The sequence below is a fragment of the Zootoca vivipara genome, chromosome 15 (genome assembly GCF_965207765.1).
Source record: "Zootoca vivipara chromosome 15, rZooViv2.hap1.1, whole genome shotgun sequence".
NCBI lineage: Eukaryota > Metazoa > Chordata > Lepidosauria > Squamata > Lacertidae > Zootoca > Zootoca vivipara.
This window is the reverse complement of record NC_142598.1, coordinates 23,214,780-23,240,828: the sequence shown is the minus strand read 5'-3', so window position 1 is coordinate 23,240,828 and position 26,049 is coordinate 23,214,780. Positions and strand designations below refer to the sequence as shown.

Genomic DNA, 26,049 nt, shown 5'->3' with positions numbered 1-26,049 from the left:
AGCATTGGGTTCCATATTTGTTGTTGAAGTCTTCCCCACCACGGGATTCTTCCAAATTAGTATCCATGGTGATAATCAAAGTGCTCTGGAGAACAATTTTTCAAACTGCACTTCATGCAACAAAAGATCACACCTTTGTGATGCCATTCTCCAACCTATGCAGCTATTCTCATCTATCTTAAATGGTGTTCCAAGAGAACAGTTAGTGTGCTGGAGGAAGGAAGTGTAAACCAAGTGGATCCTCTTGTGATGCTGGAGAACTATGCATGGAGGAGGTTGCTGAAATCTGGGATCCCCTCCAAACCAGTGCAAAAGTTTTGCAATCGTTACAATGTTGGGGTTTGGGATGTTAACTACAAACCATGGTTTGATTTATTAATTAATCAGTATGGGGGGGAGCTGCAAAATGTGGAGTTTGCACTGCAAACCATTGCAAAACTTGGGCATCTGTTTGGAGGGGGTCCCAGATTTTGGGGTTCATAGTTAACGAGACTGTGACAGAATGATGCAGAGTCACCAGAGAATTGGCTACCTTCTAAAAGTAAACCCTTCGGGCTCCAATAGTGAAATGTGTCTCCAGTTTTAATACAGAAGAAAATCCAATGCTGCTCCAATGTTACAAGAAAGGAGATTCCTACTAAACATCAGGCAATAAGAGCTGTTCAGCAGTGGAACTGACTCCCACAAGAGGTGGTAGACTCTCCTTCCTTCCTTGAAGGTTTTTAAGAAGAGGTTGGATGGCCATCTGCCATGGATGCTTTAGCTGAGATTCCTGCATTGCAGGGGGTTGGACTAAATGACCCTTGGGTCCCTTCCAACTCTAATATTCTATGATTCTATGAATGCAAAGCCAGGTCCCCCATGTTATCTATGAGAAAATTCTACCATATCAAAAACTAGACTGTATAGAATGTAAACTGAGATTGCCAAAGGGTAGCTAATCAGCAATAGGGAGGGGGGGGCATCACACCCAGTCCTTTTAAAATGCATACTGGGACAATGCATAGTGGAAGGAAATATTGACAAAATACAGGGTGGTTCTTTCTCTCACAAGGCATTTACGGAGGGGGGGGGATGTAAAACAAGAATCCTTTAATTCTCAGTCAAATGTGCTCACTGAACCTGAACTCAGGAATAGGAATGTAAAGTAAGTTTCGGACAGACTGATCAAAGACAGAAAAACTTGGGATGGAATGCAAAAGCCTCCTAGGAGGTCACAGATGGACTTAGGAAAGACCCTGAATTTGTTTTCCAAAAAAAAGAAAATGAAGCAGGGAATAGCCCTAGGCTTGGATAAGTAGGAGTGGCGTTAGCTTACAATTCACTGACCACTTAGCTTGTGGTCCTCACCACTGGATCTGATGAGTCAACCCCTGAAGAATGTTTGGGGTCCTAGGCAAATAAGGAGGCAGAGGAGAAAGGCCAGGGCCACTTCAGCCATTAGAGTTTGCAGAAAGAGGTAGCAGAAGTTAAAAGGAATATTCGCTTTTGTTCTGTGGAAATGTCAGTGAACATGTAATCACTCCTACTCTAAGCTAAGTAAAAGCTCCTGTTCACTTTGGGATGGTGCAGATATAATGAAGCGGCTCTTATTTGCAATTAATCTTTGAAGGAGAAATCAGTAACGTCAAGTGTTTTTATTTAGTTAAAAGTTTTAATTTTAAAAAGTTAAGGGTGCACTGGTTTTTTTAAAGGTAACTTTGCCCTGGTGAGTTACAATAATAGGGAATTGGGGGGGGACATTTTAGGCAGCCTCTTTTTCTCACGCTGGGTAGTTTTCACTTACTGAATTTTAAGATACCTACATTTCCTCCAATATTTCATTCATTCATTCATTCATTCATTCATTCATTCTATATTCAACCCTTCCTCCCAAATATCTCAACAAGGCACCTATTTTGTGAGTCTGATCATACATTATTATTTTTTAAAAAGATTACCAATTTGTTGGAGGGTGGTGATTACTCAATTAAGCATTTAATCTGACAGATAGCCCTACTATACAGAAGCTCAAGATCTGGAAGATACAGACCAATAAAAATTCATATATTAGAGGCACCCTACAATACACAATGTAAGAGCCAGCACTTCAAATCTTGTGACTAATTATGCAGGGTGGGGCTTACTTGCAACCCCCCCCATTTTATTCAAGCTGGCACCCCTGTACCTTTGTGTCTTGTGACTAACTCACAAATCTGTGATACTGACTTGATCAGGCATCCCCAAACTTTGGCCCTCCAGATGTTTTGGACTACAATTCCCATATTTCCTGACCATTGGTCCTGCTAGCTAGGGATCATGGGAGTTGTAGGCCAAAACATCTGGAGAGCCGCAGTTTGGGGATACCTGGACTTGATGAATGGAACACCAAGTCATGATTTCAGTGTGAGAATGAATCATCACAGATACATCAACTCCGAAAAATATTCCCATCATTTCAGATAGCATATTTTCAAGGAAACAGGTCCCACAATCTGCTACCAGTCACTAAGTATACGGCAATCAAGTGATTTCAACAGCCCTTTAAGGAAAATGGAAGAAACCAGAGTGCCACGGATGTGTAAATTTGCGTAATTTATTCCGGATATACAATAATGGCATCTGATTATATATTTTAATCCAGGCATCCCCAAACTGTGGCCCTCCAGATGTTTTCACCTACAACTCCCATGATCCCTAGCTAACAGGACCAGTGGTCAGGGATGATGGGAATTGTAGTCCAAAACATCTGGAGGGCCGAAGTTTGGGGATGCCTGTTTTAATCGAATGATTTAGTCTCTAAATCTATATTCTGTCTTTGTTTGTTCATAGTGCTCAAGGCACTTGTCCTTAACCCAAGCACTGACCAGATTACAATTTGCTTATCTTCATCAATATGGTTGCATCATGTGCCCATATAATTAATCCCACAAAGATAAAGACTGAAGACATGTTTGTTACCTGTTGGTGGCATGTCCAGCAGGGGTATGGTCAACTTCATATCCTTTACTCCTCAAAACATCTATCACTGTATTGTTGCCCACGAAATGACCTATAGCCAAGGAAGAAGAATATTAAGCTCTGCTGCCAAATAACAAAATTGTGTACAGTATAGTTCAGATTAGTACCAATGCAGAATCTAGATCAAGCATCCCCAAACTGCGGCTCTCCAGATTTTTTGGCCTACAATTCCTATGATCCCTAGCTAACAGGACCAGTGGTCAGGGATGATGGGAATTGTAGTCCAAAACATCTGGATGGCTGAAGTTTGGGGATGCCTGATCTAGATGAACATCTGTTTTATTGACTTTAGGAGTACAGTACACAATACAGTAGATCAAACCAAACTCCACAGAGAATGGAATCACAAGTTATCCAAGTTACAGATTGAGGTTGCAAAATTGTTGCATTCATCATATACAGTATCTTAAAACAGAATTAAAAGAAAGCATCTAAACTACCTGTGGCATATTTCTTGATTATATTTGTTGGGGGAAAGAACCGATTAACAAATAGTTGAATGTCAACTGGAGTTCAAATAATATTAGCTAAAACACAAAATATGATGTAAAGAGGTCCACAAATGTTACATTCATCAGTATGGAATGACCTCTTTGTCTTTAAATTGCCACGGGATTATTTGATAGCATCATTAAAGTCTGTTATCGTATGCACACTTACGTGGAATAAAATCTCATGCAGTGCAGCGGGACCTGCTTCTGGGTAAGTATACACAGGACCATACTGCATTAAACACCTTTTAAGCTAAATAGCATTGTGCCTTTGAGAAGGAAGTCATTAAAAAGAGAGGGTCTTTGCCCCCAATAAGGAGGAGTAACTGATCAGGCCTCAAGATCAAAGAGAAACATTCTCAACAATTGTGGGAAAATGTGAGACTAAAAGTACAAAGTGGAAAATGAAGCAGGCACAAAAAAACGCACGTGTGCAAAGGATTCCCTCCCCCCCCCCTCCCTGACCCAGGGGTTCTTAAAATGCATATAATGAGATTTTTCATTATTCCCCCACTCAACAATGTGCCAGTACTTGACAAACCATACACCCAAAGGATTATACCCTCTTGCAGTAACCCATCTCTCTCCGCCCCCAGAATAAGACAATAAAAGTAAACTGGGGCAAGGACCTTCTCTTTGTACTGCTGGAGTGTTCGCCTCCCCCCCCCCAAGCCTAGCAAATAAGAGATGAATTAATACTTTGCTTCTGTTCCCAAAGCAAAGGCAACAGCCCCAGTCCTCCAGCAGTCACAGAATGATTTCTATGTTAAATAGAAAAATTAAGAAATCCATCCTCACACTATTTTTTTTAAAAAAAAAGAAAAAGAAGAAGCCACAAACAGCTATGGGTGAGGGGGGTTCACCCTCCCAAAGTGTAAGATCAAACAGTCCTTCTTGATGGGGGGCTCTGCCCACAGAGGCATGATAGGGAGCGAAGGCCTCTTTCACCTGTTTTCTATTTTGGCCTAACACACTTGAATGCCCCCAAAGAGAAAAGCCCTGAGCTCTTGTCCCATCAGTAAGCCCCCCCCCTCCTCTTTTTGTACTCGGCTCTCCATTATCCCCATGTAGGTGAAGTGATGGATTTGAGAGGTCAATTTACTCTGGCAGCGGGTAGGCAGCCATGAATCTCTATTCTTCTGTTCAAACTCAAAAGGGGGGGGGAGGAGCTTCTTGCGTGTACAAGCTCTGCCAGACACTGTACCAGAGAGTAAATAAGACACAAACTTCTACTTCAGACAGAAATGGAGTGAAATTGGTCATCTCTGCTCAAATAAACACTATGGTTTTATGGTTCTTTTACACACACACAGAGGGAGAGAGAGAGAGAGTCTGATTTGCGCTTTCAATACTTGACAATGGATTAATTTCCAAAGTTCAAAGGGGGGGGGGGGGGAAGTTTGCAGACAAAATTTCTGCTTCACGCTAAAAAGTTGGCGTTTAAAAAGAAGCCAGCATATCGGTGTATTTGGGGCTGTTTCACAGCTTATATTTTAGGCTGTGCTCCTAAAATCATGGTTCTCCAAACATTTGCTACCCAGAGCTGTTTCTCTTTTGGATTTAAACTGGAATCATATGACTTCTGCACCCTAGAATAGTTTTATATATAGATATCCTTAACTAGACCCAAAAACAACTGAAGAGGCATCTTCACTTCAACTGTGGGATAACTCACTTTAGTATTTCTTTTCCATGGTAATGCCTTCTTCTTTCCCCTGCCACTCAAGAGCTTAGGAATGTGGACTCTGCTCACTGAACAATGATGATACTTCCAGGATTCTCACTGCCCTTGTCAGCTGTAGCTTGGATTGCAGCCACACTCCCATCCTTGGGATGATGTCACTATTTGAACGCAGGCAGAGAGAAGCGGATGGGGGGAATCAGTGCTGCGGGGGGGGGCTTTCTACTCTAGGGGGGCAAGCAGGGAGGGGAAGGGATGCACCCAACATGCCAGCTTCTTCTTTTTAATACACACTTTCAGCCCTGCTAGTGGCACACTATTGATTATTACATTCTGGGTTAAGTTAGACAGGATGATAGGCAGGCGAATTATCAGCTGCGCAATTATTACCAAGCGAAAACAAACAACAAGGAGGGGTTATGGGATGTATCAGGACTATGTCAGTTAGATGCCGCTCCCTTCAGAGCCTTGATCCACTACCACAAGAGCAGCTATTAGTCACAAACAAAACAAGTCACACAACTGCCAGTTGCCTGAATCTATGCTTGGTCATTACAAACCCGCTTTTCATCAAAAGAAAACCGTGCACCTAGATTCCTCGATGAGTAGATCCAGACCTATTTAGCTCCAAGGAGGTTTGGAATTTTGGCTGACGTGTCCCCGAGGCAAAATTGTATGTTATCACCGAATTGTGGAGTTGGAAGGGGCCCTGAGGATCATCTAGTAGTCCAAGCCTATGCAGCTGTCCCATATGGGGACTGAACCTTAAGAGCTGCGTAAAAAAATTTCATCCTCATTAGTGTTGTGTCGTGGCTTAAGGAGTCCAGATACGCATCTTCATGAAAACAGTTCTTTATTTAGGACTAGGGAACTGGGGTAAAGGGAAGCTGTATTTATAGGAACAAGGGTTGGGTGAGGAAAGATACATTTAAGCGGGAACCAATAGCACTCTAACTTTCCGGCGGAACCCAATCAGGCTGAGGATTGTGCTTGTCCCCTTTAAACAGAAAAATGAACAGTACTCCCACCAGATTACAGAATATTTAAATTAATACACAACATTAGGATAACTGTGATTGTCTGCAGGCTCCTTGTTAAGCATGCATTGGGCAACAAGTCTTTGTTTGCCTCTGCTTAGTGGTAGAAATAACTCTTTAAAGTCAATACCAAAGAATTGATTTTCCTACTATGCTGATTTATTATCTCTGCCACAAAGACGTAGCATAATGAAGGGTGGCAAATAGTATTACCCATGCTAAACAACAGCAGCATCACAATCCAATAACTGAATGATCGGGAGGTATTCGCTAGATGAGTGCTCTGTTGTCCCCATGAGAGGATGGATTATGTTCTCTAGCCTCATTACTCATGGCTGAATTTAGCAATGTAATGCTGTCCTATAGGTGTAAAAATATATTTGCTGCATCCCTCGGGGTCCCCTGCAACTCCACGGTTCTATGATCAGCTTTTCAGCAATGTATTCGTACAAACAATGTAATCTGCTCATTTGATAGCAAGTTACAGTCATACCTCGGGTTAAGTACGCTTCAGGTTGAGTACTTTCAATTTAAGTACTCTGCGGACCCGTCTGCAACAGATTAATCCACTTTCCATTACAGTGGTGCCTCGCAAGACAAATTTAATTCGTTTCGTGAGTCAATTCGTTTTGCGAAAAATTCGTCTTGCGAATCACGGTTTCCCATAGGAATGCACTGAAATTTCCTTTTTTTGCCCATGGGAACGCATTAATTAAATTTCAGTGCATTCCTATGGGAAACCGTGATTCGCAAGACGAATTTTTCGCAAAACGAATTCGTCATGTGTGTCACCATCCGGTCGCAAGACACATTCGTCTTGCGAAAAATTCGTCTTGCGAGGTACCACTGTACTTTCAATGGGAAAGTTCGCTTCAGGTTAAGTATGCTTCAGGTTAAGTACGGACTTCCGGAACCAATTAAGTACTTAACCTGAGGTACCACTGTATCTAGTAGCTGGTAAAGCACAAGGATTAAAGAAACTGAACTCTAAATCAGGAAATCACACTTGCACCATAAACTTAGGAGGTCACCTTAAATAAGCCAATCTCTGTCAGTCCCCACCCCTACTTCTGCAAAGTTTGGATAAGACTGACTTAATTTATGAGGCTGTTGTAACCTTTACAAGTTCGAACACTAAAACATTATATAAATGCTAATCATTTGAGGGGTGATTTAGTTATACTACCTCAATTTCCTCAGAATTTCCCAAGCCCACTATCGTCTGAGGTGCATTTCTACTGCTGTAGGCTACCTAGTAAGCAAACTGCATGGATATTGAACATGTGCTGCCACACACACACACACATACACACACACAATAGCAAACCCAACTCTGTGTGCCATTCCTTCTACAGCCAACAGGAGGGGGGACCCAAAAGTTATCAGAAGTACTAGAAATATTTAGGCAGGGGTATTAAAGGGGATTTAAAAAAAACAACACTCCCCACGATAGTCCTCTAATTGAGGACTGAGCATGCTCAGTGTTTGGGGAAGGGGAGAAATGAAGGGATGGAATGGAATATATTGAAAGAAGATGTTGCTGGCTGGCTGGAAAACTGAACAGGATATATTAGTTTTCGTTTATGGTTAGCTGCCTAGGAGGCCTGCTGTCAAGGGCAGGGTATAAATATTTTAAATCTATCAACTGTAAATAGATGCTCAGACGCTAAGCGAAGGCATGTTTTTTGTTCCACCTCTTTGTGCTCCTTGGAACATTGCACAGCTGTTCCTCCTCCCCCCCCAAAAAATATATATATTTTAAGAACAGTTTCTCCCTAGACAGCAACTTATTAAAAGAGAGAGGAGAAATAAAGGCTAGATTTCAGACGGGGCATGGGTTGCAAGTTCAGCACCATTAGTTTCTATCTATGAGTTCACAGAAAATCCAAGGCACAAAGGCATGTTAACAGCACCAGAGTAGATGTCCTTAGAATCAGGGGGCTATGCTGGGAAGCAGGTGGGGAAACTACTTGCAGGGGGGAGTGGGCAGATCGAGCCCCTGGCTCTCCCAACAACATACAGTCTTACCTCATGTTACGTCCACTGCAGGTTACGTCTTTTCAGGTTGCAGACGTGCCGAACCCAAAGTCCTGGAACAGGTTACTTCTGGGTTCGGCATGCGTGCATGCGCAGAAGTACTAAATCACGCTTTGCGCATGCACAGAAGCGTCAAATTGTGTCACACGCGTGCGCAGATGCAGCTCTTCAGGATGCGGCCTTTGCATGTTGCAAACGGGCCTCCAGAACGGATCCCGTTCACAACCAGAGGTACCACTGTTTTTTTCCAATTTAATCTTCTACTTCCTTCTCTCCTGGCTTGATTTGGTTTTCAAAAAGTCTCAGATGGAGCTTGTTAACCATCTGCTTTATTCTTATAGCCGGAGATGTCAGGTGAATTGTGACTCAGCACTTTTCTCTTTGTGGGAGTCTCTAGGCTGACTGGCCTTTCCATGAACTCTGGAGCTCTGAATGCACTATCTGCCTCCATGAAGCATAAGCCTGCTTTTTGGGAAGGGGGGGTGGGTTGCCGCTGCAAACAATCCCACCATTATCATGTTGCTGCCTCTCAGAAATGGCTAAACAAAACAGAGTTGCTGAGTTGGGCTTGTCATTCCTGCTTGTTATATACAGTGGTACCTCTGGTTGCGAACAGCATCCGTTCTGGAGGCCCGTTTGCAACCTGAAAAGGCCGTGTCTGCACACATGCATGACGCAATTCAGCGCTTCTGCGCATGTGCAAAGCGCGATTTAGTACTTCTGCGCATGCTTGCAGGTTACGGACACCCCGGTATGTCCTCGAACTGGATGCACAAGGCCAATTCACACAGCACTGGGGAACTGATGTACAGTGGTACCTCGCAATATGAATTTAATTCGTTCCGTGAGTCAACTCGTTTTGCAAAAAAATTCGTCTTGTGAATTGTGGTTTCCCATAGGAATGCATTGACATTTCTTTTTTTGCCCATAGGAACGCATTAACTAAATTTCAATGCATTCCTATGGGAAACCGCGATTCGCAAGATGATTTTTTCACAAAACGAATGCGTCTTGCAAGTCACCATCAGATCGCAAGACGCATTCGTCTTGTGAAAAATTCGTCTTGTAGGGCATTCGTCTTGCGAGATACCACTGTATGTATTTTGCTTCTTGGCCCCATGTGGCAACTCCCAATCAGAACTTAAAACATAATGCAATAGAATTTATAAAGGCAAACCAAGACCTAAAACCCCAGAACCAACTAAAAACAGCAGCAGGAGGGGGGCCTTACATCAACTAAAAGGCTAGGTGAAGAAAAATTCTGCCCAGTCAAGATAATTAGCTACAGAATTTAGGTGCCATGACCGAAAAGGCCCTGTCCCACATTCCAGTCACCTGCAACTAAGAACAGAGCAGGTGGGTAAGCTCATGTGGGGGGAAAGCACCTGTTAAATATCCTAGGCCCACACCATACAACCTTTTGGTACCAGCACTTTGAATTGCACCCAGAAACAAGCCCTATACTTGCTCATACAGCAGCATCAGTTATGACAGCCACTATAAAAAGATAGCATGCAACTAAGACCTTTAAATTACTGGGGAAGTGGTTCCTTCCTACCCCCTTCAAATTAATTGCTTAATTAATATCCTTTCCCGTAATTATTCTGCAGCAAGAGAATTAGCCCCTAGGATATTTTCCTCTAGCAACTGAATCCTACGCACATTTACCAGGGACTGAAGTAAGCTCCACTCATACAGCGTGTCTTAGTTTCGATTACGCACATGCATATGATCACTATGTAATAAAAAAGAGAAAGGGAGAGAGAAGGATCCAGAAAGAAAATGAGCACAGATAAGGGAAGGGAAATGTGAGAAAGGAGAATCAGAAGATGAAACAGTGAGATTCATCAGCATCTATAAATTCATCTCGGAGACATGGAGCAACCCTCTGTGTAAAAGCCACCCCAAACTTCGTCGCTCAGAGCCAAGCTAGATGTGATGATAAATATGGTGCTTTGGAGGCTGTGGCATTTTTATTTATTTTTTACACTGTTAATAACCCGCCCCCACTTAACCTGATGAAAACTGGAACACCCTGCAGCACCTGTTAACAATTAGATTCAGATTAGTTTATTTGTCTCCAGTCATCAGACCATTACAAAGCAAACTTCGATAAACAAAAGGAAATGCCTACCCGTGTAAAGTAACACAGGTTTGTAATGAATACAGTGTACACAAACCAATAGCAATTATGTAAAAAAATAAGCAAATGTAAACTTTTTTAAACCAAAAACAAACAAACAAACCCTCCTGCAATCACAGCACTTTAGCTGACGCTCTTAGCATAGCACCATGCCTTGTTAGGCCTTAATGTCAGTAATACGGTTAAACCAACTGCCTCGATCCTGTGAGTCTTGGCCTTCTAGGCCTCTAGTGGTTGTTTTAAAAATGAATAAATGCAATGCTTGTTTATCATGTCTCTGTAAAATACCTGACGCACATTTGTAAGTCGAAAAAAAATTGTAAGTCGAATTCCATAGGAATGCATTGGGAGAAAAAATTCGTAAGTCGAAGCAACCCTATCTAAAAATTCGTAAGTAGAAAAAATCCTATCTAAACCGCATCCAAGATGGCGGACAGAGCTCCATTCGTAAGTAGAGTTATTCATAAGTAGAGGTACCACTGTAATGCCATCAAGAATGAAGGCCACTTAAGGTTAAAAACAAAAATGTTCAAATATATATTTAAATCAAACTGAAATCAATTTATTGCATTGCTTCTCAAATGAATAAAAACACTTTCTTCCCCTCCTGCTACCAAAAATGTACAAGAATGCCTGGAGGCAGAGCCATAGCTATGGGGTTGGGGGGCTAGCCAGGGGGGAGCCTCCAGAGGGGTGTGTGTGTGCCCAGCCTGTCTGTGTGTGTGTGTGTGTGTGTGTGTACGCTAATGCATGTGGAGGGGTGCTAAACTGGGTCTTTGACCCAGGTGAAATGAAGTCTACTTTCGCCCCTGCCTGGAGGTTTTATGAGGGGTAGCATACTTCACAAGACAGGGGCCATAATCATTCGTTCTAACGAGGATAGGAGGAATAAGCCCTCCAGGAGATCTGCTGGTTTGAAGAGTCAGGAAGTCCCTGTGGGTCCGAAATGCAGTAACAAGCCCCTGAAGATCAGCCTCTTTGAAGGAATAATCCGATACCATTTATTACTACTACTACTACTACTAATAATAATAATAATAATAATAATAACCTTTCATGGATCATGCTAAAATCTTACTGGACCCTTTAGGTCAGGCATCCCCAAACTGCGGCCCTCCAGATGTTTTTGCCTACAACTCCCATGATCCCTAGCTAACAGGACCAGTGGTCAGGGATGATGGGAATTGTAGTCCAAAACATCTGGAGGGCCGAAGTTTGGGGATGCCTGCTTTAGGTAAAGGTAAAGGTAAAGGGGACCCCTGACCATTAGGTCCAGTCGTGACCGACTCTGGGGTTGCGGCGCTCATCTCGCTTCATGTGGCCAGCATGACAAAGCCGCTTCTGGCGAACCAGGGCAACACATGGAAATGCCGTTTACCTTCCCGCCAGAGTGGTACCTATTTATCTACTTGCACTTTGACGTGCTTTTGAACTGCTAGGTGGGCAGAAGCTGGGACCGAACAACGGGAGCTCACCCCGTCGCGGGAATTCGAACCGCAGACCTTCTGATCAGCAAGCCCTAGGCTCTGTGGTTTAACCCACAGCGCCACCTGGGTCCTTGGACCCTTCAGGACATTCACTAAAAGTAGAGTAACACCCACATGCATTTTGCTGGTACTGTGGAATTATAAAAGCTTCTCATGGAAACTTCACATAGTGAGAACAAGTTGGCAGTTAGAATACTAGACATCCAAGATATCCACTAAACCACACACAAGTGTAATAAATTGTTGAGTTGACTCATCTTGGCATCTGGTAATTTGCACACACAATAGAGATTCAACACCAAACAGGGAACGAAAAGCTATCAAAGGCATTATAATCATGACAGCAAGAAAAAAAGGGGGGGACCCAAGAACAAATCATTTTAAAGTTCCCCACACATTTATTTAATACTCTTTTCCGGACTGGAAAAGATTCGAACAACTATTAGATGGTTTATAAATAGCAAGCCACAGCAATGGCTAGACAGCTACATGGAAAATAATGGTTCCACACACTGCTGAGAAGGGAGAAATGTCTTGTCTTAGTCCATTTGCATCAGAAGAAAAAACTGGATACGAAGCAATGACTTCCAGATTTGAAGCACACAGTTAGCCAGAAGAACAGAATAGTTTTATTTCCGACAACCAGAAGAGGGGTACGTTTTTGGCATAAATAAACAGTGGGTGCTGCTATGCAAAAAGAAAAGATTTGCTTCTTGATGGCTGAAGTCCCCAGAAAACAGGGAACAAGTATACAGTAGTCTCTACCCAGTAGATGCCCAAAAGCACATCTTTACAATCTTCTGTCAGATAGTAAAAACCCTTTCTCCATCTGTGAAGAGTTTAGATCTTCATTTTTTTGTTAGTAGTTCACTACCTGTGTTGTTTCATTGTTGCCCATTCTTTTTTAAAAATTCATATTTTTTTGGGGGGGGGGAACACATACATTTTGTAGAAACAGAACAAACAAGGCATGTTTCCTTGTATTCTCTCTTTCCTTACCTAAGTGAGGATTACCGTATTTACAATTTGCAGTTACAAGAACAAGGGGCATATTATGTCTATTATGCATAACAATGGGGTTGCAAAGGTTAATTAACTAATTGGTTAATTTGATATTTAAAATAACATACTGTAGAACTATAAACAATCCAATAACTTTTGATTCTTAAGGTGAGTCAAACCAGTGGGAAATAATTTACTCCTAAAGCAGACACAGATTATTCGGTGCTTACCGGTAGGTGCTGATTATGATTACCCCTGCCTCCTAAATTTTTCTATTTGCACTTACTTCAATAGATCTGTGTCCCCTTAAAAAAAAATACCAGACAGAAAAATAATATTTGAAAAGTACATCCAAACATAGTGTGAATTTCCTTTGCTGCTGAGCAACAACTGAGCAACTGCAGCCTTGCCCTCCTAGCTCCAGCTCTTGTTACACCTTGCAGTCTAAAAACATTTCTTGAAACTGTTAACACTTAGTGACGCTACTGCTATTCACTTGGCCTTACAATAACACTTTGTGCTTGAGAGTAGCTCAGTCGGTAGAGCATAAGACTCTTAATCTCAGGGTTGTAGGTTCGAGCCCCATGTTGGGCAAAATATCCTAGATGACTCTCATGGTCCCTTCATACTCTACAATTCTATCATTCCACTTCCCCACGCCTGTTTTCTTTCACCAATACAGTTAGACAAATCCACAGGTTTAGATGGTAAGGATGTGCTTTTGCTGAAACTTGGGGTATGTAATTCATCTCCAGTGGCTAGAAAAGACTGCCATTCTGAATGGAAGTCCCAATGGCTCAGCACACAGTGTTACAAAAATATTGTGTCTGAGCAGCATCCAGAAGAACAAGCCAGGCCAAATGTGACGTACCATTTGACCTTTGAAAACAACAGCAAGCAAAACGTACCTGCTCCAAATGCGAAGAAGAAACTTTTGTCCGGATACTCCTCCAGTAGATCTTTCACTCTCTTGCCCATCCTCTCATTCCGCTTGTAGATTAGCTCCTGGCGGAAGTAGCTGTCAATCTCCTGAGCCGTGATGCGTTCGTGAGGTGGCAGAGTGGAATTGATGAAATTTGGGACCTGTGCGAGAAAGGAAGAAGTACGAATAAAACTCGAATGGTAGAGCCCAACTAGATGTTACAGGAGCATAAGGCTGTGGGCTAACCTGTGCCTCTCCAGCTTTTTTTAAGCAAAGAAATTGCATGACGTAATGTCATCACCTTCAACCTTTCCTTGTACCTGTTCTGGTTTACTGGTCACCACTTGCAGTGGGCACTGAATATAATTATAGTAAGGATGTGGGTCAGAAACATCTACCTAGTCCCTTAAAAATGACAAGACTTCCCTGAAGAGCATGATCCATTGCAAAGGGTGCCAAGACACATAAGGCTCTAACAGCTCTTTCTTCCCCCCCAAAAAAGGAAAAAACACACAACAGCAGCTCCCCGAATAAGGCATTTCACATGGCACATCCAGCATAGGCTGTGTAGGGTTTGGGATGTTAGAATTAGCACACTGCCAGTTGTCTAAGTGAGCCACAGACATAGCTTGGGTTGTCCTCTTTCATCTGCTCTATATCTTACAATGTTGCAATGTTCATTTTAACACAGAGTCAGAAAGCTTACTATCCTTCTTATTAAAAGACAAACATAATTTTATTTGGTTTTCTGATATTATTTTTAAACTTAGGCAAATAGGCTTTACTGTGGATTCCCTCTTGCTATTCGAGGAATCACAGATTTTTGCACTTATTAAGCGGAGGCTGCTAGATAATGAATTTCAAAAACTCTATCCTTTTCAGCCCTCTGTATATTCCCCTGCCTATCTGAGGCTGCAACCCCATCATGGAATGATACCTAACTACTTTTATGATTTGACCACGCCATCACATCGTAGAGCATTTATGTTGGCCCGCTTAAATGCCTTTCCATCTTCTGTGCTATCCGGAAGGCTTAAGGGCATCCCCTACCAGAACAGACTCTGCCCCTGTGGCCAGAATGTGCCGGACACTATGGACCACATGATTCTGGAATGCCCTCTTTCTAACATCTTCCGCGTTGGCACTTCGATGCCCTTTTTGTGGCTCAGGGCCCCTTCCAATAAACAACACGTGGTCCAGTTCCTGTTGAGGGACGACTCCCCTGTACTCACTAGAGTTATGGTGCAATACCTGGCCAGAATTTTGAAATCAAATCCATTACATCTGGCCTACCCGATAGTGACTGCTGAGGATTCCCTATCCTCCACCCTTTTCCCTATTCATTGTGTGTTTTAGAATCTTTTATATATAGATGGTTTGTATGATTCTATTGTTTTATATATGCCAATAAAGGTGTTGTGATTGCGATTATGTTGCAATGGTAGGTGCTTCTAACCAACAGTTGCTTCTGTATGGCAAGACGGTCTACATACAACAATATACCACTGTACTCCCATACCCAGTTACTAACAGGGAAATCAACCAATCCCTGCATTTTTTCATAGGTTGCTACGTCTGCTCCTTGTAAGGGTTGGTGGATTTTCCCTAAGCAAAGACGGGCAAGATGAAACAGTATAACAGCATTAAAGGAAGAAAGAAAATGCACAAGATGCAAGGCTCTGGCACAAGAACGAATGAATTTACTTCATTTGGTCACAGACCAGCATAAGCAAAACATTTAAATAAATAGCATAACAATATGGATCTAAGCAAATAATTATTAAATAAATGGGGGCAAAACCCAACCGTAGATTAAAACATATACATAAAATACTTGGTTGAGCATAAATAATGAGTGGATAAAACTAATAGAGGGATTAAAAGGACTCATTAAACAGCTATATGGGGTGGTGCTTTAATAATACAGATCTAACAATATGGGTCTTCATTTTAGGACTGATTTGTATCATAGACCATTCTTCGATGGATATCTACCATGGCAGCGCAGAATCTGGAGACTGAATATGTGACTTCTGGGCTTTCGTCCTGTAGTAAAAGGGAGATGTTGTGTTGTTCTGAACACCCAGGGAACTTATATAGGATGGGCTAGAGAAACCTGGCTCGAACATCTATATCAGGCACCCCCAAACTGCGGCCCTCCAGATGTTTTGGCCTACAACTCCCATGATCCCTAGCTAACAGGACCAGTGGTCAGGGATGATGGGGATTGTAGTCCAAAACATCTGGAGGGCCAAAGTTTGGGGATGCCTGATCTATATAATACTTGCAATAAAGAAGGGCATGTTCCGTTGTTTCCTGCTGCCCAGAGCCACATGGGCGTTTCCTCTCCTCGTAAGGTATCTTCCTATAGCGGCATTCCTGAATTGCTGAAGGGAGAGCCTGACAGCTGGCCAAGGTAAAAGCCCTTCGCTGTTTTGGTATTTCAAGATTAGCTATGTATGGCATTTGGGCAGTCAAGTATCTTCAAGTTTCACTAATTAGGAATCTTGGGGATCTGGCTAGATCTGCCTGTCGTTCTGAATCTACGACTGTTTAATGTTGTTTTTTTGCTTCTTCATACCCCATGGCAAGTAAGATCTGTGGATTAAAACCTAAAGTTGTTATTATATTTTCCACTGCTCCTTTCCATGTTGTTTGGAAATCGTCTTTAATGGTCAAAGAAGCAAGGCCGCTCGGAAGGAAGGCTAGTCTCAGCCAATAATTAAGAGTGGCAAGCCACACTCTGGCCTCAATTCTTCTCCAGTTTCGAGGCGTTTGGTGGCATTAGAGATATATTTGGGTACTTGTAAAGCAGATCTTAAGACTTTGGATTGCACCAATTCTAATGGAGCACAGTTGGCAAAGGGTCCAGATCGTGAAGCTGAGGCTCCAATACCTTGGCCACCTCATGAGAAGAGAAGACTCCCTGGAAAAGACCCTGGTGTTGGGAAAGATGGAGGGCACAAGGGGAAGGGGACGACAGAGGACGAGATGGTTGGACAGTGTTCTCGAAGCTACGAACATGAGTTTGACCAAACTGCGGGAGGCAGTGGAGTACAGGAGTGCCTGGCGTGCTATGGTCCATGGGGTCACGAAGAGTCGGACACGACTAAACGACTAAACAACAACAATAACAGTTGGCTCTGGCACAAAAAAGAAGTGGACCTAAAAGGTGAGGTTTACACACTGTTTGCTGCCACTGCAGAGCTCCCTCTTTGCAATTCATGCAGAAGGAAGCATTGGCTATGTGCTTTGATCCAGCCACATTCAGCATTTGCCTGCTGTTGCCAGCTCTTCCCAGGGCTAGGTGACTCTAAAATGCAAGACTGGAAATTATCTATACGAAGACACATGGGAGAAGGCATTTAAACTATACTGCATCTCTTATCAGCATATTGGGACTTTCTATTAGCAACCAGAGGCAGCCAGTCAAGGCATAAATCAAACTGCCTTTGACCTATCCATCGCTTAGCCAGCACCCAATTGCTCATTTCTGAATATTATCTTTATTACACCGTGGCTGCTATGACTAATTCCATAGAAGCAAGCAGAACATAACAAAATACACAGAGAAAACTTTGGATTTTATTAATTGGGGAGGTTTCAATTGGGCAGATTCAAATTTGCTAGTCCGCTGTCATTTCCAATGTAATAAAATACTTAAAAATTAAAAAAATTAACAGAACTTGGGGGGAAAGCTATATTGTCAAATCTGGCTCCTGTGCAATCAAAAGTGGTAGAGAAGAAACAGGAGAAATCTTGGGTGACAAGACTAAGTCCATTTGTTGCTCAGATTAGCAAAAAAGCGCAACGGGATTTTAAAAAAATAGGGGGTCATGTAGTGTCAGCTGATGCTGTCTTGTCTATTGGTTCACGAAGTCTTCCTTGGATGCTGTGGCTAGTATCCCTGGTTTTTATTCGTTTGGCCTGAGCTGGGCTAAACTCCTGCCATCTACCCCTGTACATTGCCCCACAGGGGCAAAACTGCTGTTAAACACCAAGATATCTAACCATGCCACCAGCTAGCATGTTGAATCATCATCAGCTAATCAAAGGCTCTCAACTACGTATAGGGCATCCGTGCCTTTCAAAATAAAATAAAATAAAAATAATTTTTTAAAAAACAAAGCCAGAAAGAGTGACAGTCAAAAAAAAAAAAAAAACATAGTCCACTTCATTCTTGGAAGCCCAGGGAACAGACTTTTTACATGTCTCCAAAGAGAGACAGGAAGAGGCACATAACTGAACCACTTGGGAGGAAAGCATTCCACTGCTCTCAAACCACAATCAAATAAAAGGTTCTGGACAATCTCAGTTCTCCAAAAGATGGCTCTTGGAGCAGAGGCTCATGGAATGAGAGAGCATATGGAAGGGAAGGGCATTCCTCAAAATATTCAGGACACAGACGGCTTCAATAGGACAAAATTAGCACCTTGGATTGGTCCTGGAATCATACTGGTATAACTAGTGCAAATATCAAAAGAAGTGGAATGTTCATATTGAGCCATGCCTGTTTGATGAGAGTAGTTTTTGTAATAGATGGATCTATCAGACCACTTTCAAAGGGAGCCCCACACTGAGCACATGAGAGTAGTTCACGATCTGCACATGATCAAAGCATAAATGACAGTGGGCTGGTCTCCATCTCCTTGCAATGGTTTCAGCTGGAAGCTAACACACACACATACACATACACAGCACATTTCGGAACTTACATCCATCCCCTAACTTCACCTTACCCTTCCAAATGGTTTTTTGATACAGGTGGGTCAAAGAAGAGCCAGTATTAACCCCAAGTACCAAACTGACCAAAGGTACCAATTTTATTTTCATACAACAACAAAAACATTCAGTGCCCTCATTATCGCCATCCCTCCATCTTGTCTACTTAACAAATCAGAGGCAACCTATCATGAAACAGCAGCAAAGACCCTTGTAGAAGGAGAATTGTGGACTGTAATACAAACAGACCAAAAAATCCACACTACTTAAAATTGCAAAAAAAGAAAAGGAAAGAAGTAGAAGTATTCCTTTTAAATACTCTTATTTGTTGGTAATACAGGCTAGCTAGAAGGAGAGGCCGGTCAACAGTTCTGTGTGAAGCATGAGGGGGGGGGCAAGACTCACTTGAGAAGTGTCATGATTGAAGATGATGGATTTGAGGTCCCCACAGTTGTACTGCTTGATAAGGTCCTCTGTTGTATAAGGGATCTGCAGGCTGCCTGTTCGGAGATTCTCTTGCTGCAAAAGAGTCTGATTCAAAGCAAAGATCACCTAGGCAAGGGGGAAAGGAGGAAAAGGCAGAGTTCCCCATAAGTCCTTAAATGCATTAACTAAGAAATATATATATATATATTTATAAAAGGATAAAAATCTTAGCTAAACCCTGCATGTATCTTTAACCATCCAAACCTCCAATTCAAAGAAAGATCATTTTTATCAACATTTGAAGTACTATGGCTTAACACCAATAAATCTCCTAATGACCTAACAATTATGATGCATGAGCCATTTACTGGTATGTTGCAAGACTGATTAGCTTTTTTGGAGGAAGATGTGTGCGGGATGCAATCCACTGGGAGCAGTCAAGTACAACATTCCTTATTTTCCTAGAGTGGATGTTTGGTCCAGCCAGTCGAAAACTTCCTGTTTCCTCCTGAGCAGGAACATCCTTCCTTTTGCATGTGACTAGAGATGGGCATGGCCTTACCTGTCCAGGTAATAAAAGGACAAGGCATGCTGCCACACTCTCTCTTTTTCCAACTTCCTTTCATCGTGTGAACGATGGGATTGCAGTCACTGGGATTATTCCCCCATACATATGGGGTAGATCCACATGTATATATTTGTAACTAAATCTGCCTTCAGGCATCCAACTGTGAACTGATGTGAGTAAACATTTTTATTGACTTTAAATAAGATTGTCATGTCTTTATTCTTTTAAAGAGGGATAAAAGGGAACTTACCAGGAACATACGATTCAATACTGAATTGTATGATAGTGAGAGGCTTACACAAGCCTGTAACCAGCTATCTGCTGTGCATTGAAGGGGGGATGTAAACTCTGCTAAGTCAAGGAACTTGCTAATGCAAGTTAGGAAGGATGTTAATAAACAATATATCCTCTCCTGCCTCCCTGAACATTCCCACAATGTGCACTGTATACCGGTACTTCTTATGGCCACACTATGTGTTGCTTGCAGTTGTGGGGATATTTCCCTAGGGTTTTTTTTCTTTGAAAGTTTTTTGTTTTGGTTTATTTTCTTTGTTTTCTTTGAAAGGCTACAATCTTGAGTATTATTAATATTATTATTATTACTATTAATATACCGCCCTTTACCTAGGGGTCTCAGGGCGGTTCATAGAGCAGAGCCCTATAGAAGAATAAGGGATATTTAATTCTCCCCCCCCCCCTCACTAAAAACTGTTCCCTGTCCCCTCCACAGCTGTCTCGCTTACTCTAACAGAGGAAAGATATTGGGACCTGTATGTAGGGATCAGTATGTCTTCCTGTGTAGGGAGGGAGAAGAGGGATTTACAGGAAACTTGTAAGCAAAACCAAGACAAGGGTGTAGGTGTCCCAAAAAAGGGATTCAGCAGACCATCCCCCTCTCACCATTATTCTGCTCATCATTGCAACCTGCCATTTTGCTTAACATGAAAAATTACATTGAGGGAGTTGGGGGGCTTTGGTGATTAACTGTTCACCTCAAGTTTGATTACTAGTACAAGTTTAATCCATGAGCAGTTGAACAAGCAGTTTTAATTTGGTAGCAGCTGCACTAGGGACAGTATTACATCAGCATATTCATTTTGACTCTTCTGTTACTAATACGTCAAATAGTTTCCCACAAAGAATACAATGTTCAGAGTGCACCAGGAAATCCACTAATCAATTTGTTAATTTTTTTTCCTTACACCTATAGGCTTCCATGGTTCTCCACTTTTCTGTTGTGTTGCAAATTCTCATTCCACACTGGGGCTTGCTTAAAACTAGGTATCCTTTCTAAGACGGCAATTCCGGGAGCAAGTTCCATTGAACATACCAGCATTTACTGTATGTCCAAAGGTTGTATTGAACAAACCTTTACTCAGAGGAGACCCACTGAAACCAATGCAACTAAGTTAGCCACGGCCATTAGTTTCAGTGGGTCTACTCTTGAGTAAAACATAGTTGAATATCACCCCAAGTAACCACACGGGATTCTGCTGAGAATAGAAGCAGAATCCCATGCAGAAGAAGCCATAGTTCACTGTATGTGTGTGTGTGTGTGTGCGCGCGCGCACCATTGCAACCCAATAGCACCTACATGGGGTACAATATGGCTTATCAAGGCAATGAATAAGGTTGCAGTTAAGAACTGATATTCTTTTACATTCTGTAAACAGTGGTCCCTTTATGGCAGATGGATCACACAAAGCTAATAGCTGTTATAAATGGAAGGCCTTTATGCAGAAGCAAAACCTAAAAGCTTCCCAGTATAGTTTGTTCTAGCAAACGTTATCATGTCGGGCGATTGCGATACCAGGTGCAGCGTCAAACAGTGTGCCCTTTGTGAGGAGTTTATCTTTGGTACACAGTTAAGTGACCTACAGTCACAGGCTTTCATAACAAGGGGAAATTCCAGAGCCTGTGAATTCTAAAAGGTGTTGTTGTTTTTTCCTTTGTCGAAAGGTTTTGACCAATGGAAAGGGAAGACGGAATGGATAAAATGCAAACTTAATCGAGAAGTGGGTCCCCAGAATTAACGCAGTGCCAAAAGTCCAAATCCTTAAGTTTCCTTTTTCATGATTAGCTTCAAAAAGAAAATTCCAATAAGGAAAGCCACAACTTAGCCTTTTTATAGTGTTTTGAGAGTCCAAGCATTTCATACACATTACCTTAACAAGCTTTGTATCAACCCCTTAAATAGATTAGCATTATCCTTATATTGCAGATGATGGCTGGGGAATAATATCTTGCCTAAGGCTACCTAGTGAGGCAAAAATATGAACTGGGACTATCCTGGTTCATAGGTCAGTCAATCAAGGCCTCTACAGTATTCTACCTCTAAACAACTTAATTATGGCAGATGATAGATAGATAGATAGATAGATAGATAGATAGATAGATGATAGATATGGGATGAGATTAGGAATGAGGAACCCAAGAGACGCAATCCCTCCCAGCTGATCCTCCAGGGGCCATATGACACCCAAGGCGTGGTCAAGGCAAAAGTGGGTGTGGCCAAAGTGGATGTGGCAACCTCCACCCCTCCCCCAACAAACAGCACACATCTCCCCACATGCACACATAAAACACATGCCACATCTGTATAATATTCCCTTCCACAGCTGCACTCCCCTCAAAAAATACACATGACCTACTTTCACAGGATACACCACCCTGAGCGCTTCACAAAAGGAACAGGATTATAAAAGAAAATGATCCTGCTCCACAGTAGTTTGTGAACCATGTAAGATTGACCTTTGCAAGAAGCTGGCTCTGTTTAAAATGAATTTAACTAACTCTTTAGAAATTACCAGCAGAGTGGAGCAAGTCCACAAGTCTGCTGTCCCAAAAATGTTTGAATAAATAACTTTGCAGGTTTTGATTTTGACTAAACATGCAGCATGAAATAAGTTAGCGTGTAGAACTTAAGAACATATACTGGATTGAGGTACCACACCGACTTCAGATCCAGGATCAAACCAGACTTGGTGTTGCTACATCTGAGATCAGAATTCCAGTAGGTTTTTTTATACAATACAATAAAATAAAGTTTAAAAAGTGCAATGGACACATCTGTGTATAACTGGAGCGAGTGCATGGCATCGGAGAAATGATACCAACTCCCTTCCTCTCAGCGGTTTCCCCAGTTAAAATGCTTCCTCTGTGTATAGGTAAAAAAGTAAAGGTAAAGGGCCCCTGACCAGTTAAGTCCAGTCAAAGGCGACTATGGGGTTGTGGTGCTCATCTCGCTTTCAGGCCGAGGGAGCCGGCATTTGTCCACAGACAGCTTTCTGGGTCATGTGGCCAGCATGACTAAACCGCTTCTGGGGCAATAGGACACTGTGACAAGTGCCGGCGCGCATGGAAACGTCGTTTACCTTCCCGCTGCAACGGTACCTATTTATCTACTTGCACTCGTGTGCTTTTGAACTACTAGGTTGGCAGGAGCTGGACAGAGCAAGGGGAGCTCACCCTGTCACAGGGATTCGAACCACTGACCTTCCGATCGGCAAGCCCAAGAGGCTCAGTGGTTTAAACCACAGCGCCACCATACAGGTACCATAGGTACAGGTACCTACACAGCTTACATTTTGCCCAATGGGCAACTGGCAGCTCTGAGGTGCATTTATTTAGGGAAATGGCACACAAGGATGAGTTAAGCTTCCTGCCCTAGCGTCTTGGTCCCAATATGCACACGAGTCCCAATATGAATGTTGACATGTATTTAAATCCATAAAATGTAAAAATAAGTAATTTATATTTTTAACTCCTGATTTATGTATACAGCTGTGCCCCTCAGATATTATTTTATCCACCCCATGCCTCTCCAACTACAGTCATACCTTGGTTTAAGTACGCCTTGGTTTGAGTATTTTCAATTTAAGTACTCTGCGGACCTGTCTGGAACGGATTAATCCACTTTCCATTACTTTCAATGGGAAGGTTCGCTTCCGGAACCAATTGTGGTTGAAAACCGAGGTACCACTGTAACTGCAAGTAGTTGGTGATCATTTTTAACGATTTCTATGCAGCACAACACATTATGTACGCTTCAGGTTAAGTGCGGACTTCCAGAACCAATTACACACATACGTCAGGTTAAGTACGCTTCAGGCTGAGTACTCCGCGGACCCATCTGGAACAGATTAATCCACTTTCCATTACTTTCAATGGGAAAGTTCGCTTCAGGTTAAGTACGCTTCAGGTTAAGTACAGACTTCCCGAACCAATTGTGTTTGTATGTAAACCGAGGTACCACTGTAGTTTTCCTCAGCTCCTTGCTTCCTTCCACCCCTATCTTCTAAACCACTTTGCCTACCTGAATTGTAAACATTTCATGGCTTAGGCCTGGTTTGTACTTGCCTCGCTCGCACACACCTCCTTCCCCTACCACAAAGTGTCCTTGTGTCCCACACGAAGCCACAGCCACACTTCTCCAATGTCCCTCACATTACATTACATTACACTCCCTCCCTATATTTAACTTTCTCTCACGGCAGGTCCGCACTGAGCAAACACTGGCCACAAAAATGCCTACTTACAGTAACAAAAATTACAAACATGTCACACAACTCATGGGTAAGAGCACATACTAGATGTTCCCTTTGACCTAACACAACAATTTCCCCAAAAAAGATGCAGTGCAAATGGAGTAAGTTTTTCCTCAAAAGCAGCCCGGAAAATCTGTCCATGAAAAATGCACCATGCCACTCAACTTCCCCATCATACATTTATAAAAAGTTCCCAATAAGCCATATAATATCCTTTCTACTCCAAATCCCTCATGGACCACCCTCGAACTTACCTTCCCATCACTGCCAAATTAGAAAATAGTTCAAAAGACCGATTTCATACTATAAGATACAGAACCTGGTCTCCCTGCCCCATCCACATTTTTCATTATAATGTCGGTATTTAATTCAGCTGACCCACCCTTAAAGCAAGTTGACAACTTTGGTCCTTTAACAGAAGCATTCTTGCAGCTGTATAATACTCTATTTTGGGTAAGCAGAAAGTCTCAAGTCTTTCGGAGAAGTACTTGGGGTGAAACTGGTTATAATGTCCCAGGACAGCAGGAAATACAACAGAATTTACAAACATTATATGCCATGCATGCCATTTCATGGTTGGGCCTCCTATAAGGAATCCAGTGTACAGTGGTACCTCGACTTACGAACAACTCGACAACCGAATTTTTCAACTTACGAATGGGGCAAATGGTCGCATGCTTACGAATTCCTCAACATCCGAACGGAAACCGCGGCGGTTTTAGAAAGGGTTTTTTCAACTTACGAATTTTTAGATGGGGTTGCTTCGACTTATGAATTTTTCCGTTTCCAATGCATTCCTATAGGAAATCGCATTTCCAATGGCGCTTTTCGACCTACGAAGGTGCCTTCGGAACAGATTAAATTCGTAAGTCGAGGCACCACTGTACTAGTTATAGCCCCAGATGAAAAGTGGACACATGTCCTGCCTAAGCAATTTTACAACAGTAAAGCAGATTTTCGATATCGGGAATTCTACTCCCAATAGATGGTAGTGCTGCTCCTCACTGACAGAAAAGTGGAGGGAAGTTAGGCAAGGAAGAGGAAGTCAGCTTGGAAGTGAATTGACTAACCAGAATATATACTGCACTTTTACAACAACAACAACAACAAAACCCCACACAACTGTTGTTATTGTTATCCCCCGAATAAACTGCACAGAATACAGATTCCATTTTTTCCCTTTGCTCCCTTACAGTATGCTGCGTTTGTTATTCCAAAACCTTCCTGGGACTGGCTTGCAGGAAGCCGAGCCAAGTTTGTTGCCTTTTCAAAAACATTTCTCATCCCCACCGCAACCCACCCACAACCCGAGCATGGATGCACCATCCCTACTAAAATGCATTCACACCAACATCAAAGCATCTTCTGAAAGGATGCAGTGGGAGAACAAAAGTAACAACTTTATTTGAAACCTTCCCCCACAAACACACACACACCCCAACTCCCCATTTCCACTACAATCTATCTCCCTCCTCCCTGTCCCCAATTTTTGGTAGTGTGGAAAAAATTGATTAAGCTTTGTAGTCAACCTAGTGCTCCAGGCTTCATTCTCCTGGCTGAGATTTCTTCAGCTGTCAGGACAGGGGTGGGGAGACACATGTCCCTTTTGCCAGCATTGTTGGAGCAGCCTGCTAGGCCAAGGGGGTGGGGTATGAGAGGGTTAGAGCCCGGCAGATGCCTTTTTTGTCAAAGACAAAAGACCCCCAGCCATCCTCTCCACTTTTCATCACTTTCATCCAGGCCGGATCAAAGCACTGCTCTGCATATGAAAGGGGCCCGGCATTATGTGCCTCAAATTAGCCTATCGCCACCCCGCTAGCCTCTGAGGCCTTTCAACAAAAGCTCCCACATCTGTTCCATCCCATCCGTTTGCCTCATCTTCTCTCTCTCTCTCTCTCTCTCTCTCTCTCTCTCTCTCTCTCTCTCTCTCAGAGTGCGTTTTGTGCGTTTGTGTGTGTTTCTTCCCCACCCTCCGTTTGGAAAGCA

At 42.5% G+C, this 26,049-nt stretch overlaps 1 protein-coding gene across 2 annotated transcripts in view; it reads right to left on the bottom strand.

Annotated features, from left to right (window-relative positions):
• TRABD2A (TraB domain containing 2A) overlaps positions 1-26,049 on the bottom strand; it is a 66,721-nt gene that overhangs the window by 7,103 nt on the left and 33,569 nt on the right. The window contains exons 3-5 of one of the 2 annotated variants that reach the window (XM_035097388.3): positions 18,928-19,074; positions 13,787-13,961; positions 2,941-3,031 (exon numbers count right to left, since the gene is read on the bottom strand). In XM_035097388.3, the coding sequence (XP_034953279.1) occupies positions 2,941-3,031; positions 13,787-13,961; positions 18,928-19,074 (413 nt within the window). The remainder of the gene's footprint in view (positions 1-2,940; positions 3,032-13,786; positions 13,962-18,927; positions 19,075-26,049) is intronic. The other variant, XM_060268904.2, reaches the window with a different exon arrangement.